General features: G+C 34.4%; 1 protein-coding gene across 1 annotated transcript in view; it reads right to left on the reverse strand.

Moving 5' to 3' along the window:
* The window catches only part of Polr3D (RNA polymerase III subunit C53), a 65,791-nt gene extending 48,417 nt beyond the window's left edge, over window positions 1-17,374 (reverse strand). The window contains exon 1 of the mRNA XM_090377328.1: window positions 17,269-17,374. Within this exon, the coding sequence (XP_090233454.1) occupies window positions 17,269-17,363 (95 nt within the window). The 5' untranslated portion in view covers window positions 17,364-17,374. The remainder of the gene's footprint in view (window positions 1-17,268) is intronic.
* Window positions 17,375-18,625: the final 1,251 nt, after the last annotated feature.

Genomic DNA, 18,625 nt, shown 5'->3' on the forward strand with positions numbered 1-18,625 from the left:
GGCCATACTGTAAAAATGTAATACCTTATCAACAATTTAGCAGCTTACTGGAAGAATACCTTTTTATTCAATGGATTCAGTCCAGTAAATTGATATATATATACATATATTTGAATAGCGTTTAAAATAGTTGAAAACGGAATTTTTCATAATAAAATAAAATAAAAATGGTACAGCATACATCAGAGGCAGCAAAAAGCATATTTCTCTACATGATGCTTGAAATATAACCATATAAATAAATTAGAATGAGAGTTAAAATAAAATAATGCCAGCAGTATTGCAAGACAAGAGCGAAAATAGTCGAAATTAAACCTAAATCAAGCAAACAGGAAAGGAAGAGAAGGGTAACAAGAGTAAAAATATTGCAGTAGAAACTCTAAAATAATTTAGAAAGTCTAAATGTAAATCTAAATAATTTATTGAATTTTAAAAGCCAATTAAATAGAAATTTAACGGCGCTTCCTCTGACGGGCACCAGGTCCAAATTTATGTGAAATATCACCAACAGAGATGTTAATCACTACAATGAAATAAAACCTAAATCTGACCAAAAATAGACTGACCATTATGCCCCATCTCTGTCGAGATGTGGCATAATGGTCAGTCTATTTTTGGTCAGATTTAGGTTTAATTTCTACTATTTTCGCTCTTGTCTTGCCATACTGCTGGCATTATTTTATTTTAACTCTCATTCTAATTTATTTGTATGGTTATATATATATATATATACAGTGAACCTGGATAAGAAATTCCCACATAAGTTTTCCCCTATACTAGGTTTGGTTTCTTAAGTCTTCAGCTCTATATATATTGTAAGATATTTTTTTCCCGCGTAAGAAGTTTCCTGGGTAAAACGTTTTCCCACATAAAAAGTTTGTGATAAAGAATACACAGTGTATTATTATAATGATGTTTTCCCACTTAATGTTTTTTAAATATACAAATTCTTTATTTTTAATATTAAAAAAAGTATTAAACAATATGAACATTTTGGTAATTGAACAAGTTATTGCATAGCATCGTTTTAGTTCATAATAAATCACTGAAGTAGGTAAAATGCCATTGTTTTTGATATACATATATCTCATATTGTGAATGCCTTCGCAACAGGTTGCCCTGATATTGCACCACCTCCAATAAGCAACGCTTCACAATGGAAAAGACTAATGTTATTTATTCTCAGTGGATACCACCGAGAATAAGTAACATTAGAATAATCCACCGAAAATCCACTGGCGAAGTGTTGCCTATTCGAGAATCCACTGCCAAAGCATTGCTTATTCGAGGTAGTTCAATATCAGGGCAACTTGTGAAGGCATTCACAATATGCGATATCACAAAAATGATGCTATTTCACCTACTTCAGTGATTTACTATGAACTAAAATGAAGCTTGGCACAAACTTGTTCGATTAGTGAATTTTCCGTAGCCTGAGGCTTTCAGCAGTAAATCCTTTTTACTATAAACCAGTGTTTCCCAATTAAATTTAGTCATGGAACCCTTTTATATTTTGTACAACATAATGGAACCCCTTAAATATTTTTAGCGCAGCGCATAAAAAAAAAATAAATACACCGCAGGCGAAAAATTTTCTTGGTTCAAGGTCAAATACCTTTAAATTCTTTGTTTATTATTATTAATATTAAAAAAATGTTCCACCATGCGAAATACGGATCCAAACATGGAGCGTAACCAATTACAGCCGTTTGGCCATGGTTTCCTGGTATTTAGATAGGTAGGTGCGGTAGTATACAGCCAATATAATGTGCAGGTTCTGGATTACAATTACAAAGGCAGTTTAGTACACAAGCTGTGCAGTAAAAGCGACTTGACCCAAATATTGTCTCGTCCACCAGATATAAATGTACCTACAATATTTTTAACTTTTAATGTGTAAAATTTAAAAAAAATTTTTTTTTTTTTCGTGAAACTCTTAATTTTACCTCACGGAACCCCAGGGTTCCATGGAACACCATTTAGGAAACACTGCTATAAACATTTTGATATAATGGAAGTGGCATTTTGCAATTGTTTTCATCTTTATCCATAACTGGATAGTGTCGACCATGTGAAGCACAGTGATGTACATGCCGTTAACTTCTGATGTTCAACTATCCAGTTCTGAATTACTTAGTGGATTGTTGCTCTGCCTTATTGTAATTGTGACCTCTTAAGGTATGTTGGAACCCCAAAGGAGCTCATCATTTCGACTCGGTAATCAGTATTTGGTAAGGAGTTTAATGAACAGAATGTTAAGCAATTAGAAATCCTGAGTTTAAAAATGTTTCCCATAGGCAGAGTGAAATATTTATAAATTCTGAAATAGTACTTAAAAATGATCTTTAACCTATGTATGTGTTATTTTCATTTTTATTTGTGCAGTTAATATTTCACACCCTTAGGTCATTTTCCCTTTTAAGAAGTTTTCCTGCGTAAGAATTTCTGAACCTTTGGTTCCTTGAAAAACTTCTTATCCAGGTTTTACTTAAGCTCATTTGTATTACAAAAGTTTGGAGAGAGGCTGTATTTCTCATAGAGTTCCTGCAGTTTTGCAAAATTTGCAGTTAGCTTTGTTAAAGTTAAGAAAATGGGGAAAAAGATCCATATTACACATAGAAAGCCTACTGAAATTAAGGTTATGAAGCAATGTGCAATGTGGAAGAACAAACACTAAAATTTCCCAAATTCTTGGTATATACAAAATCAACAGTTGAGTGACAGTTAATGAAAATGGCCAAACTTGAAGAAGCTTGCAGTGACACAGCTGAAAATTGTGGAATAAAATGCATACCATCAGCAAGAGCCAATAATCACATATACTGTTTGTGTATTAGTTTGCTATTAGTTGTTAGACAAGTTTTCTTCCTCTGAAAGTCCTGCCAAATAACAGGAGGCAACTAGCATAAAAACTACAGGTAGAACTTTGAGGTTATTTGAAATGTAATGATATTGCCCTATCAAGAAACCAATGCTGACAACCGGAAAAAGGAAAGCATGTGTTGCATGGGCCAAACTGTACCAACACTGGTCTGAAGAAGACTGGCAGAAGATTTTATTCTGCAACAAAACAAAAATTAATTTGAATGGCAGCAATTGCAGTATATTTTTTACAAAACTGGCAAATCTCTGCATGCTTCCTGTACAAAAAAAACCCATCAAGTTCCTGACAGGGTATTGGTCCTGGTATGTTTTGCTGCAAATGGTGTTGGAAGACTGAATATTTTTGACAGCACTGTGTATAAAGATATTCTTTCTTCTCAAATGCTACCCTCAGAAAGAGAACTGGTTGACAACAGAGAATTCTATTTTCAGGATGACTCAGTTCCATGTCACAGAGCAAAGAGTGTTAAAGACTTTTTTGTGCTTAAACTAGTTAAACCTTTATTCTGGCCTGGTAATTCATCTGATTTAAACCCCATAGAAAATCTATGAATGCTATTAAAAAATAAAGTTCATTATACAAATACTTGCTCAAAGATTGTGTTAATGGAGGCAGTAATTAGGGTATGGCATCATGAAATACCAGCAAAAGCATTTCTTGTGTATTCCACACCTAGATGTTGCAAAGCTGTAATACAATCTCGAAGATATTTAAATAATATTAAATGTATGTTAATCTACGTATATAAAAAATGTGTTCAAAGTTGACATTAGTTACTATTATATTGTCCAGCACTTATGTGCTAAAAACAATTTACCCATTAATAGATAATTTTACCCATGAATATCAATATTATTTTCAGTCAGTATCATCCTAATAATATAATCACTTTTGAAGATAAATGCTTGGCAACGGAATGTGTGTATTTTTACCAATAAATGCTTTTTTTAATACACACAATTTTATGTGTGTATTTTTACCAATAAATGCTTTTTATATGTACAGTATATCAAATTAAAACAAAATTTAAACAAACCAGTTCAAGATAGAAGTAAAAGTATATAAATGTAGAATAACATTATAAATTTAACAGATCTGATTAATGCCATTGATCCAATGATTAAAATTACACCAGACTGTGATATATGAAAAACTATACATAAAAAAAAAAAAAAAAAAAAAAAAAAAATGTAAAGCTATGGCACCTTAGTTGGAAGCAAAGAATGCCTAATATATGCTATTGCAGATATTAGTGCCCAGCATAACACATAGGCTGGTTAATAATACTGCAAGGAAAAGGCACGAGTGCCTGAGCTATAACCAAAAAGAAATATCTAAAAACAAAAAAAGTAATTAATAAAAATATTGCTAATTATTAGTAAAAGGATATATTGAATGATACATTCAAATAATAATCAGCAAAAGCTATCTGTTTCTGGTTGCTGTTTTCCAGTAACTACTGGACCTAAAGATAGCTAATAAATCTTAGTGAGAAAAGGTAATAATTTAGTAGCTTACTGGCAGAATAACCAAATGAAACCCAATGGATTGATTGGTGATGAGGGGAAGTGTAATTTTTTTTATGAAACCCCCCAAACACGAAAAGTATCAAAACCTACAGTACTTAGTACTGTGCATGGGTTAAAGGAGATGGGGAGGGAAGGGATGCTAGAAACTTTGCTCTGGTGACTAAACATGGGTTTCACCACTTCAAGTCACCAATAAGCAAAGTGGTCATATTGCACCAGTTGATGAGTCGTCTACCATCTAAGAAAGTAAGTAATAAACCGGAACTAAAATAGGCAAAGTGAAGGAAGAAATAGGATAGCAATAACACAGCAATCATCTTGGAATACTCTAATAATCCATGGGATATAAAAATCAGAATAATAAAGCATAAAGACAAAGAGAAGAGAAAAGCATAAGCCTAAGGGAGGCTTATGCTGAGGTACTGGGAGTGTAGCTGCCCATCCCACAGGGTGAGGTCAGTCCTGGTTTGTAATAAAGCACATAGGAGTCATAAAATATGTAATGAATCAAAGAAACAAAGAAAAGAAACTAATAGGATATTTGAGAATATTGAGGACAGCCCTTAAGTAAAAGAGAAATGAAAGCAGCAAATAAGGGAAAGCATAAACAACGCTATATACCAGGGTTTCCAGATAGTTGGAGATGTTTATGGCTAAACACACATGAAAAATTGGCCAAATACAGAAATTATTTATAAAACATTGCAAAACACAAACCAAAGTAAAATTCATTTAATAAATGCAATTAGAACAAAAATAACTCACCTCAAAAAATCCTGTATACATACTGTATAACATTTACAAGAGCATCTTTATCTCTGCTGCTGCTTCTTCAATTTCATCCTGTATACTTTGCTGTGAAGTAGATGCAACAGTGATTCTACTATTGTTGGTATAAAGTATATCTTATTTGAAATTATTTAACATTCTATCTGTAATATGCAGATCCTTGCAGCAGATTGAATTTTCAATGTATGCCCCGATTCTAATGATTGCATCTAGAAGATGAAGTTGCAATCTGTTTCTTGATTTTGTTTTTACTGCAGTTACAAGAGAAAATATTCATTCAACAACAGCATTGCTTGCTGGAGTTACAAGACACTTAAGTGCATATGCTGCCAATTGCTTAAAGTTTCAGTGACAATAGATACCATGCCAAATTTTTATTATATCTTTTAGAATTTCATTGTTTTCAAAAACATTTTCTGCTGTCCAATCTGTTACAGTAATTTTCCTATATTGTTGCTCAATTTCATCGAAATTATTTGTAGCTAAATATAACATAGGTAAATCTGAAAAATCCCCCTTTGACATTTGGCTTAATATTTTTTCAGGATTAAGCAATGAAAGATTTTTGAAAGCATTAATCGCATTGCATAATCTAGATTGCAGTTGGTCGATAGCCTCAATAATGAATACGAGGCATCTTCTTTTAACTTCAAGAACTTTACTTTCTTCTTCTCTAGAACGTTGACTTGAATTCATTTAGATGACTATCAAATTCTTGCTTAAATTGGCTCCATAGTTGATATTTTCAATGGCTTCTTCAGTAAATTCTATTGTAAAGAGCTTTTCTGATTAACTCTAATTCATTAGACAGTTTATATGGATCAATGTTAGATGACTGAAATATTGCATTAACAGATTCAAAATCTTTTACAACGGGTGTAGCAAACACAAAATACAGATAATTCGTTTTACGATAAAGCATTTCTTTTAATAATCCAGCTTTGTACTTTGTATCTGTTCGACCAGAATTTTCTGATACTGCAAAATAACCTCTCAGTTCTTACCAGTTTAATAGAATATTGAACATTACCATTGGTGAAAGAAATAAAAGAGGTGAAAGACTTGTGGAATTTGCAGAATCTCAAGGAATGTCAGTAATGAACACTTTTTTCAAGAAAAGGGTGAACAGAAAGTGGACATGGAAGAGTCCAAATGGATTAACAACTAATGAAATGGACTTCATCCTCACTAACAGAAGATATATTGTGAATGATGTTACCGTCCTGAATAAGGTAAATGTTGGAAGTGATCACAGAATGGTAAGATGTACACTTGATATAGATGTAGGAAAGGAAAGGAAAAAACTGATTTGAGTAAATAATACAAAGGTCTTTGAACAGAGGAGGAGAAAAAGCAGTATGTACTGGAACTTAAGAACAAGTTTGAGCTTCTGCAGACTGCTCAGGACCAAGATATCGATGAGGAATATTACAACTTTCTGAAAGGGATAAAGCCCAAGAAACCTATAGGGAAACAGAAATCCAAAGAAGAAAAAATTAGTCAAGAAACACTTGTCATGATGAACCAAAGACGACAAATGAAGAGCAAGAAAAACACTGACCGGGAGAAAATTGAGTATACTGAGTTATGCAAAGCCATTAGAAAGAGACTCAGAGAGGACATAAGAAGATTTAACACAAGAAAAGTAGAACAAGCATTAAGGGAAAACAAAGGATTTAAATCAGCAGCCATGAGCAGTAATACAGAAAGACAAATGATACTGAAACTGAAGAATAGCGATGGTGTACTTATAAACAGCAGAGAAGGCATAATTCAAATAGCAGAAAACTACTATAGAGAATTATACAAGGAGCGAGGGAATGATACCAGCAGTGGGGAAGATGGATTGCAAAGTAGCAACACATACAACATAACCGATATTCTTCCTGATGAGGTAGAACATGCATTGAAGAAAATGAAGAATCGGAAAGCCCCGGGGGAAGATGAAGTTACTGTAGAGTTGTTAAAATTGGGAGGAAGAGACATAACACAAAAATTGGCAAGGCTCTTCACAAAGTGCATTAGAAAAGGTGTGATGCCTAAGCAGTGGAATAATGCAATCGTAGTTTTGCTGCATAAGAAAGGAGATAAATCAGAAATTGGAAATTATAAACCAATTAGCTTGTTATCCCATATCTACAAGTTGTTCACAAGGGTCATTACTAACAGATTAGAAAGAATACTTGATGAGAAACAACCAAAAGAGCAAGCTGGCTTTAGGACAGGATTCTCAACTATGGATCACCTTCACGTAATATCACAGCTAATGGAGAAAGCAAATGAATATAAAACACCATTATGCCTGGCATTTGTGGATTATGAAAAGGCATTTGACTCCATACAGCATAAGGCAATGTTTCGGGCACTGGAAAGACAAGGCATAGATACTCCACATATTATGATTTTGAAGAAAATATATGAGAGTGCTACATCCTTTATTAGACTAGACAAAGACAGTAGCAAATTTAAAATCGAGAAAGGAGTTCGACAAGGAGACACAATATCTCCGAAGCTGTTTACTGCTGCCCTTGAGGAAGCTTTCAGAAGATTAGACTGGTCGCAGAAAGGAGTCGATGTGAACGGAGAGTACCTAAACCATTTACGATTTGCAGATGACATTGTGGTCATAAGCCACGATCCCAAAGAATTAGAGGAAAATCTTAATCAGTTATGCACAGTTAGTAAGGATTTTGGACTAAAGATGAATATGGCTAAAACAAAAGTAATGATGAACAAGTATGCCACGGAAAGGGAAATAATGATTGAAGGAGCAGTAATTGAAAAGGTGGAGTCATATACTTATCTGGGACAAGTTATTAGCTGTAATAATGATAAATGGCTGGAAGTCAAGAGAAGAATAAATTTTGGATGGATAGCATTCAGGAAATATAGTCACATACTGAAGAGCAATATCCCAGTTTGTCTGAAACGTAAAATAATGAATCAATGTATACTCCCCACCATGACTTATGGAAGTGAAACTTGGGCACTCACCAAAAGAATGGAAGAGAAGCTAAGAAGTACACAGCGAAGAATGGAACAAATTATATTGGGAATCAGACTGTTAGATAAGAAGAGAAACACATGGATTAGGCAGCAAACTCAAGTAAAGGACATTCTTATCAAAACTAAAGAACTAAAATGGTCTTGGGCAGGACACATAGCTCGAAGACATGATGACAGATGGACTAAGAAAATAACAGAATGGTACCCAAGAGGAGCTAGAAGAAAACTTGGAAGACAAAGGCGGAGATGGATAGATGAAATTCATGAGTTTTTGAGTAGTAAATGGATGGCCAGTGCTCAAAACAGAAGGAACTGGTAAGTTGCTGGAGAGGCCTTCATCCTGCAGTGGATTGAAAATGGCTGATGATGATGATAGTTTTAGAAGCCTTCTGAAATGGTAGGGGTGCTTGATAATTATTTTCTGGATTAAATATTTTAAATATAGATTTGTATTCTTCTCTATGTAAGTTACTATTTGAGAACCAAAGTGGAATCTCACTCATGAGAAATCCAAGGTTGGATGGAAGTTATTCAAATGCATGTTTAATGCATAATGCCAAAGAATGACAAATGCACTTCATTTTCACACAATTTGGTGCTACTTCCTTTATTCATATCCACACTGAATTTTTACGTACAACCATAGAAGCAGCACCATCACTTGCAAATCCTATGCAATTTTCTAAATTCATATCATATTCATTCAATTTAATCATTAATGCATCAAAGAGATTGTGCTGTTGCTGATGATACGGGCATTAGGCCTAAAAATGCAGTTTTGACAACTAGATCTTCAGAAAAAAATCTCACCACTATACACAAGTGCTTCTGAATTGCATTATCCATTGATTCATCAATGAGCAGCACAAAGTTCTTTCCTTTCACATCTTCTTTCAAATGTAACTAATGCTAAACTTACCACATTTTTTATTATCTGCGAGCACTTAGTTCGATACAATTTTATGCTTCTAAAAATGCTGCCTTTTCCATGATTTTTTATAACCTCACTCAAATGATCAATAGCCATTGCTGAACAATGACAAGTAACTGCTACTGCCAACTTAATTTCTGAATTTTTGCTGAAATTAAGCTGTTTGATATTTTCTTCAGATTCTGAATTTTTCTTAGTCACAAAAGATGCTAGAGAACTTTGATTCAAACCAGTAATGTTAGATTTGTGCTTAGAAGAAGCTTCACGTTGAGCAAAATTGTAGAGTTTATTTTCCACTCTGCAATGACAGAGTTTACAGTTAACATCCTCACTATTATTTGTCACTTTCTGTAACCACGAATACTCCTCCCATTCTTCTTTGTACTCACAGTCACAATCGTATGATGGCTTCCACTTTGGCATCTTAAAAAAAGGTTTATCCAGAGGTTTTAAAAAGCTTGCACTCCTTGCAATGTGCATGTCAAGGCAGTCACTGTGTCAATGATAAAGCCACACAAAGTGTGGTGCTACACTGCAGTGCTGGTCGCCAGTCTGTTTGTTCAACTGTTTGAGCGAGTTCTAGATTGGACCTGCTGACATAGCAGTAGCATTTTTCTTATTTAAGTAAATAACACATATTTCCAAAAAATGGCCAAAACAGAAAACTCATGGCCAAACGTATATTTGAAAAAGACCAACAATGTTGAATTTGGCCATGAAAAGGCCAAACTGGCAACCTTGGTATATACCATGCAGTATCCTTTTACTAATCAGCAATAATTTCATTAATTAGTTGTTTTTTTTGGGGAGGAAGGGGAGTTCATTAGTTATAGCAAGGCGCCTCCTTAGCCGGGTGGGCAGGAGCAGCAGTGCGTAGCACATGCTTGATTAGACCGGAGTTCGAGCCCATGACCACCAAATTCCCTGACCTTTCCAGAGGATGCAGAAAGGTCAGGGAATGACCACCGCATATCCCCAGAGCAATTTGGCCTTAGTTTCTAATGCTCCTAAAAACCAAATAATTATTGATAATTATTTGGTTTTTAGGAGCATTTATTTGGTTTTGGTTTTGTTTAATTATTTATTAAACAACAACAACAATTAGTTATAGCTCAAGGGACTCGTACCTTTTACTTGCAGTATTATTAACCAGCCTATTTCTTATGTTGGGCACTAATATATTCAGAATAATCATAATTTTCTATGAACAATTGTACTGCTTGCTATTTCTAGCTGATCTGTGAAATTTAAGACCAAACCAAGCTGTATCACATAGCAACTGCTCAGTTGGCTTGTGTGTACGGTGTGACTATCACAATCAGTCAAGTTCATGCCTGTTCAGTTTCGCTTACATAACAATGGACATGGGGAGGACATATGAGGATATGAGGACATATGAGGAACAATATGCTGCTCTCAAATTTTGTTTCTGTCCGAAGAAAACATCAGCTGAAACATACGAAATGTTAAAAGAGGTTTATAAATCTATGCTTCCATATCTCACATGTGGTTTAGAATGTTTACAGATGGACGTGATTCAGCCACAAAATTGGCAGACCTGGAACTCCAACCACTGCCATCACCATAAATACTGCTTCTGTAATTGTTAGAGAAGATAGTTGTATAAAAATAAGGCAGCTGGCAGAGATGTTGAGAATATTAATAGGAAGAAAAAGGCGAAGAATGTAATTTACAGTACTCTCCATGACCATTTGTATATAACATGTGTTTGTGCACGCTGGGTTCTAAGGCTACTCACACATGAGCAATGGCAAGTTTGCATGGAGATTTTTCAGGAGCTGCAACAGATAGCTACTTAAGATGGCAAGGGTCTGTACAAGCTGATAACAGTGGATGGGACATGGCTTTATCATTTCGACTTGGAGAGTAAGCAACAAAGCTCTGTTTGAAAGTCTACATCACCGAAAAAATCAAAAGTTGTTCATTCTTCAGGAAAGGTTATGATCATCTCTCTTTGTTTGACAATGGTTTACCAGCATGTTGTACTATGTCATATGACTGTTACGAGACCTTACTACAGAACTGTACTGCATACTTTTCAGGATCACACTCATCACACATGACCATAACTGCACGAAGGTGGGTGGATGCTGCATCACAAGAATGGAAGACCTCAAATTGCTCATACTGTCATCGAGCTCTCAGCCAGCATTATTATCAAATGTGTTCCTCGTCCACCCCAGAGCCCTAACCTTGCACCCTATGATATTTTTTTATTTCTAAAGTTAAAGAAGGAGCTGCGAGGAAAACATTTCCAGTTGTCAGAAGAAACTGTAAAGACATTGGAGGCAATTCTCAAACACACATCAAAAAATGGTTTACACCATTTTTTAATGGCAGAAATGTTAGAACAAGTGCATTTCATAAAATGGGGACTACTTTGAAAAGGATCATCAAAATATGGATGATTAATAAAGGTATGTTGTGAAAAAAAATTATAATAATTCTTTATTGAACAGTCCTCATATTTTTGGCATTCTTGCTTTCCACTCTTCACTCTAAGGTGCATAGCTTTAATTTTTTTTTTTTTTTTATATATAATTCTCCATACTTTTTTATGTGTGTGTGTGTGTACTGCACTGACTGTTGTCCGTTTTTCCAAAAATTCAGTGTGGATAACACCGACAAAGTCTCAAGAGCAATCAATATCACTTTTCCAGCTGATGCTTGGACTCTGAATTTTTTCTAAACGTGGAGATGTTTTATAGTGAAATCCCTTTGAACACCTCTTGTTTTTTTTTTCAGATCACAGTGGTGAATACAGGATTCACCCCCAGGTAGAGTAACATTGATGAATTTCGACAGGTCTAAAGTTTTTGGTATTCAGAAGCTCAATAATTGCACACTGTTTGAAATGTGTGTTAAAAGATGCTTCCATTTTAAACCATGTAACTTGTTAATGAACAACAATACCCAACATATTAACTAGAAACTATTAGCTACATGGGGAATCTATCTGGAATACCACCTAGCAATGAAGTTATTGAATGAAGAGGCATTACTTTTCAGCACATCCTCATGTAGCAAACAAAGGGCTAATGTGTACCTCAGCAGTGAGGAAACCATATGGTCTTGATGGAAATTTTTAGCATAACACAATAAGCCACAGTGCTAAATGTCTGAAAATGGTGCAAAGAGACAAGATAAATTTAACCATTGCACTACTTATGCTACACAGTGTGGGAACCAACAGTTCTTTGGGAGAAACTTCACACTCTGATTCACACCACTTTTGCTATTTCTTTAAATATTTTTTATTTGTAATTTAGTAGTAGCCATACAGTGTAATGAAACTACAGGCTTTTGCTATGCCAAAAATTAAAAAATAAAAATAAAAATTGAAAAAAGCAGATAAGAAAATACAAATTATGCACTTCACTTCTCACATAGGTAACTATCTAGTTTACCTTTGAATTTTTTTAAACTATCAGCCTCAACTACCTGTAGAGGCAACTTGTTCCAGTAATAAACTCACTAGATAAAAGAAAATTCATACAATCTACACCTCTTCCCCTGTAATTTGAATTTATGGTTCCTAGTTCTGGAATTCTTTATAAGAGTGAAACCACCTTCATTAATTTTTCTAACCTCTCTCTCAGAGCCTTATAAACCTCAGTCAGGTCCCCCTCTAAGGTTCCTAGTTGGCAAGCTCTGTAGCCACCCACATAAGAGTCTTTCCTTGTATGGTTACCCTTTCACTGAGCTCACCATGCCAGTTGCCTGTCTTTGGATCCTTTCAAGAGCTCAGTGTCTTTTTTCAGATGAGGCTTCCATGCTTGGACAAAGTATTCCTAATGCAGTCTTACAATTGCCTTATACAGTGGGACCATGACCTCCCTATCTCTATAGGATATTGTTCAATAAATCATTGATAGGACACCATGGGCTTTCCTGGTAACCTTTTACACTGCAGAAAACTTTATATATGCCCATATCATAACACACAGATCCCTTTCTTCCTCTACTGTTTTTAATTCAATTAAATTTACTATAGCTTATATCCATTCTTCATCAGGAAAAGGGGTCCACTTGAATCATCAAGGGCCCAAGAATCTTAACCTTTCAATATCAGTACCTACATCATTGATTACATTTTAAGCAGCTATAATAATATTCTAAAACTAGCTATAGTATCTCACTTTGTACAGCTTTCAGTAATTACCTTATTTTAACTCCGATACAGTAAATAAGGTTTGATTACCTTATTTTAATTCTGATACAGCTCTGAATTACAAAGGTATGATTCAGACCTTGAGTTACTGATCAAGCCAATAAGTTATGAAAGTTAAGCATTTAAGTGTATTAAAAACCTAAACTGAAAGCAAAGAATTTATCATACCAAATTTTATTACAAGTGTCAGATGATATTTTATTAAAGTAGAGCTTCAGTGGAAACATTAACTGTTTTGCCATATGGGGCTTATTTTTTTATCATCAACTGTAGAGCAGCTAGTATATAGTTATCTATGAGAAAAACAAGAGCTTTGCAGTTGAAGCCAATAATTTGAATGTTTGTCTTTGTACCTTGTTGATGCTCATGGCAAAAGTTTGGTGAACAGGGCTGTTGTTGTTGGGTTTTAAGTGCATCAGTGACTCATTGTATACTATGTCTGTATAAGTTTGTGTTAAGAGGCTGATTTCCATATTGTCATCTTAAAAACTGGAAATAAGTGGTTGGGTAACCCTTCTACCTTCTCCTCAAATTGATAACTACAAATTCGATTGAAGTGGACCGTGGAAACCTCCTCCAGTTGTCAACAGGAATCAAACCCAGACATCTTAAAATGAGTAACAAGTAGTGAAACAACCATACTACCATGGAGGATGAGGATGAACAGGGAGCTGGAGTCACTTAAATTGAAATGACAGATTAGAGAGGTGATTAGAGTGTATGGAAATGGATGTACATGGCTAATAATAATGATGATTCAATGACATATAGCTTCTTGACAATCATTAGAGTTTACTGCAGAGTGTTAGGAGAGGAGTATCTATATTCATATAATACAAGGTGGGAACCCCAATCTCTTGAACTTTAGTTTAGGGGAAGATATACACTGGTGTTCAAAGAAAGTGCATCACCCCTTAAAATTGTAATTTTCATCCGAATAACATAAGTATAAGGGCAATATTTCTTACAGATTGCATCAGATAAGACTGACACGCGTAGATGATGATGTAATATTGCATCAGCTGTTACTTTCAGCTATATAAGCATGCTCTGCAAGAGTTGCAGCCATTCCTTGCTCGTCAGGATGGCGAGTTACATGCAGTTGATGCCATGAAGGAAGAGTGCTATTGTTGCTTTACATAAGTAAGGATGGTCTTCCCATCATATTGCTTATAGTGTCTTGAAATCAACAGTGAGTAGATTTCTTTCCAAACTCAAGAATACTGGTTCTGGTGATAGGGAAAAAAAAAAGGAACCAGACACAAACGAATCTCTACACAAAAACAAGACGGCATTTTGAAGCGCTTATGCCTTAAAAACCTTTTCAGCTTATGCCTTAAGCTGAAAAGAGAATGGGAAGAATATACAGGAGTGGTAGCAAGTGCAGTAACACACAGAAGACGCCTCTTCAAAAATGGACTTGTCCTAAGAAGAAGCCCCTCCTCACACAAAAAATGAAAAAGGCCTGATTAATTTGGTGTAAGGAGCATGTCAAATGGCCCCCCGAGCAGTGAAAGTCAGTTATTTTCTCAGATGAGAAGAAATTCAATCTGCATGGCTCTGATGGGAGACACAATTTGCCATAGATGTGGTGAAGAATACCAGCCAGACTGTATGGTGTCTACAGTGAAATTCCCTACCAGCCAAATGATATGGGGGTGCATTTCGTATTGCCGAGTAGGTCACCTGCAGTTTATAAAAGGTTCTGTAAATGCGAACGGATATCTGGCTATTTTGGAAGGCAAATTGCTGCTGACCATTTCAACCTGCCAAGTAACTGTATCTTTCAGGATGACTCTGCTCCTTGTCATCGGACAAAAATTGTAAATAGGCACTTCTGTAGTTACTTTAGCTTTATTTCTTCATTAGAGGTTTGACGGTAATGTGTTTACGCTTGTTACAGGTGAAAAATTGGTTGGAAGAAAGGTTCATTACAACTCTTAGCTGGCCAGGAAACAGCCGGGGCCTGAATCCTATAGAGAACTGTTGGCATCATGTGGAATTTGCAGTTGCCAGAAAGAAATCAAAGACCCTTAGTGAACTTCAGGAAGCCATAATTCATGTTTGGAACCATGAATTGATTACCTTCAGAAATTGATCTTGTCAATGCCTCGACAGTGTGCTGCTGTCATCAGGGCTAGAGACAGTTAAACTAAATATTACTTTGCACCTGATGAACTTTTCATTTTGTTTTCCATTTAAAACGATAAACTGAAACAAATTGAGGGCTTCTGATAACATTTCAGCCATAATTGTCATGTTTACCAAAACTGTTGTATAAAGGTTGCAAATGCTCATTTTGGAATATTTTGAGAGCACTTGCCTTAACTATTAATAAATATTTTTTGTTTATATTTCTATTTGTGATGCTAGTTATTAATGCAACGTACCATCGCAAAAAAGGGTTAGAAATGTGAAATTCCTAGGTGATGTACTTTCTTTGAACATCAGTGTATAGTAGTTTCAGAGAGCTGAAAAATTCTGTTGGGTAGCTAACTACTTCACTGGTGTTTGTTATAGTGTCAAAAAATGTAATATTGTACTGGGCCACACAACTGAGAAAGCTCTTTGTTGGGGATACTGACTACATCCGTTTTTTGTGCCAGAATGGCACTTCGGCAAAGTCACTTGGGATCATAAAAGTAATATGTGCCATATCTGGAAATGATTTGTGAAGTGTTTCAACTGTTTTCCCAATGATTTCCACTAAAATACTCAATCTTGACTATCAGATGTAGTCATTTCATTTCCCAGTTTGACCAGGATTTCAGAGGAGAGATTGCAATTCTAAGTACATCCGGTTCTGTGATAAATTGTTCTAAACCTAGCTCTAAAAGCATTGATACATTTAGGTGTCTGCTCCCAACTAAAAATGGGCATCTGCAGCTGCCTAAAATTAAAGTAATGCCAACATGAATTTCAGCATTCTTTTTGGTGTGGTTTTGTCCATGGAGTGTATCACTGACTATTAAAATTGGACAAGTACAACATAAAAAAAAACAGAAACCTCACTGTTCAGCATACAAAGTACACAATGTGAGAGATCAGTTGCAATCATGACTTTTTTTTTTAAGATAATCTTACAAAATATGCCATTTGCTTGCTCACTCAACATTTTTCAATGAATTTCTTGGAAAACTGTATCCTATTTGCCCCTAATTGGAAAATTGTAACAAAAAAAATTTCTAGTGGAAGGGCACCAATGCCAACTCCAGCATTCTTTTAGTTTTGTGGCTGCATCTGTATTATTGGTTATCTGTATCATTGCACCAACAATGCCAACAGTCTTTGTTGGTGCAATGTTATAATTAATAAATAAATAATTATTCATATTTCTATCTGTTATAATGCTAAATAAAGGATAACATTAAAAACAATTTTAAACTATTTCTTTCTTTCTTCCTTTTATTCCAAATATGCTAAATGGTACATAAAGTATGCTGCTATGCAACCTATAAGTTTTTTTGAGCACACTGGATGTATGGTGTGCCATCTGGTAACTAATATTAAAATAGTAACTGGATTGTTTAGGCTGTTAGAACCAGAAAAACTACAACTCCATGACCAGCTAATTCAACTTCTTTCAAAAGACAAAAAACTGGCAGGATTCAAATCTAGACCATTCAAAATTACTGGCATGTGAAAATCACTGTGAAGCATTATCTTTAACCCAAAGTACAAGGGTGAGAAACATAGCTGATATTTTGCAATATTGATAACACCACATAGCTTACCAAATGGCTCAGTAGTACCCTAACTTTAAGCTGTGATATAAAATCAGTCATAGTTTGTTATCCTGTTCAACATCACAAATAAAAAAATAATAAAAAAATTCAACTTGGTTTCTCTAACCAATACTTCGGGTTAAGGATTAAAATATGATAAATTGTATAACAGAAAGAATATTAATCTAGTTACCCTGCTCATTCAAACTTACCGGCCTCCTCTAGCTAATGGAACACTACCTCTTTTTCCTGCAAATCCCCTAGACAACTGGCTCAAATTAAGATTATTACTGTTGTTCTCTGCCATTTCAATTGAGGATATCTACCAAACAACATAAGACAAATTTGTGAATGTTTTCACAATTCTTTTTTTCCAAGAACACTGCTTTAAGTTGTCTTACAATTGAATAAAACAAATATTTTCATTTTTACACATATTAAATTAAATTAAAAGCCAATACAAGAATTATAATTAATTACAAAAGTTAATTATGTTTCATTTAATAATATTTTAATGAATTTATGCTGAAATGACACATAGAAATATTCTTGGATAAGAACTATATATCAAACAATCTACAGCTATTATGAAATAACCACTTTATCAAAATTATTGTTTATCTATTATATTAATAGGACATCTTAGATTGCTTATTCCACTATTATTTCAGATAAATCCAGCACTCTCATAATTGTTAATATGGTAAAAAAACCAAGTATTCAGATCATATAATAATAATTACTTTAAATGTAAATTTATATCATATTATGTACATTTTATAAACAAAAATGTACTAAGAAACAGGTCTTTTTATAACATACTTTTTCACATACATTTTTGAGAAGCAATTTCAGAAAAAAATATTTTATTCACAGCTTTTCTACATTCATGCCAGTGTGGGAATGTTGTGTTATATACTCTTCACACTATATAAATAAATGAAATCAAGGTAAATTATGGCTCAAGATTAATTCAAAATTTTTGAAGTATCATTTTTGATTACTTTTTCAAGAGTCCCAGGTAGGAATTACATTATTTTGATCAAAAGGAGGAGGCTACATCCCCCTTTTTTGATCAAAATAATATAGATTTTTTCACAGCTACATTATTTTTTTGTTTGTTTGGGATTTATTAGGTGCATTGGCATCTGTGGCCATAGTGCGCCAATAGCTACATGACAATTAAAGCTTAATTACTCCCAAGAACACTGCTTTAGACCTCCCAAAATCCTGAGACTGCAACTGTCTGGAGGGCAGCACATTTATGGAAAGTGGGTATATAAAAGGAAGTGTCTTAAACAACATAATTGTTATAAGTTTAATTCATTTATGCATTACACATCAATGTAAAATAATTCAATGTGTGGAATGCCTTTGTAAGTCAATTAACTGCAGCTGTTAAAAAAAAAAAAAAAGTGATGATGAGTGAGACTCAAGGTGTTACAGGCTGCTGGAGGGTTGACTCCATTTCTTAGTAGCATTGAGACCATTATGAACAACATCTAAAAATTCAAAGTTCAACAAACCTTTTGGAAATGCATAAAACTAAGCCAGAATATTTAATTTTTG

The sequence above is a fragment of the Mastigoproctus giganteus genome, chromosome 7 (genome assembly GCF_048544385.1).
Source record: "Mastigoproctus giganteus isolate SK-2022 chromosome 7, ASM4854438v1, whole genome shotgun sequence".
Classification (NCBI taxonomy): domain Eukaryota; kingdom Metazoa; phylum Arthropoda; class Arachnida; order Uropygi; family Thelyphonidae; genus Mastigoproctus; species Mastigoproctus giganteus.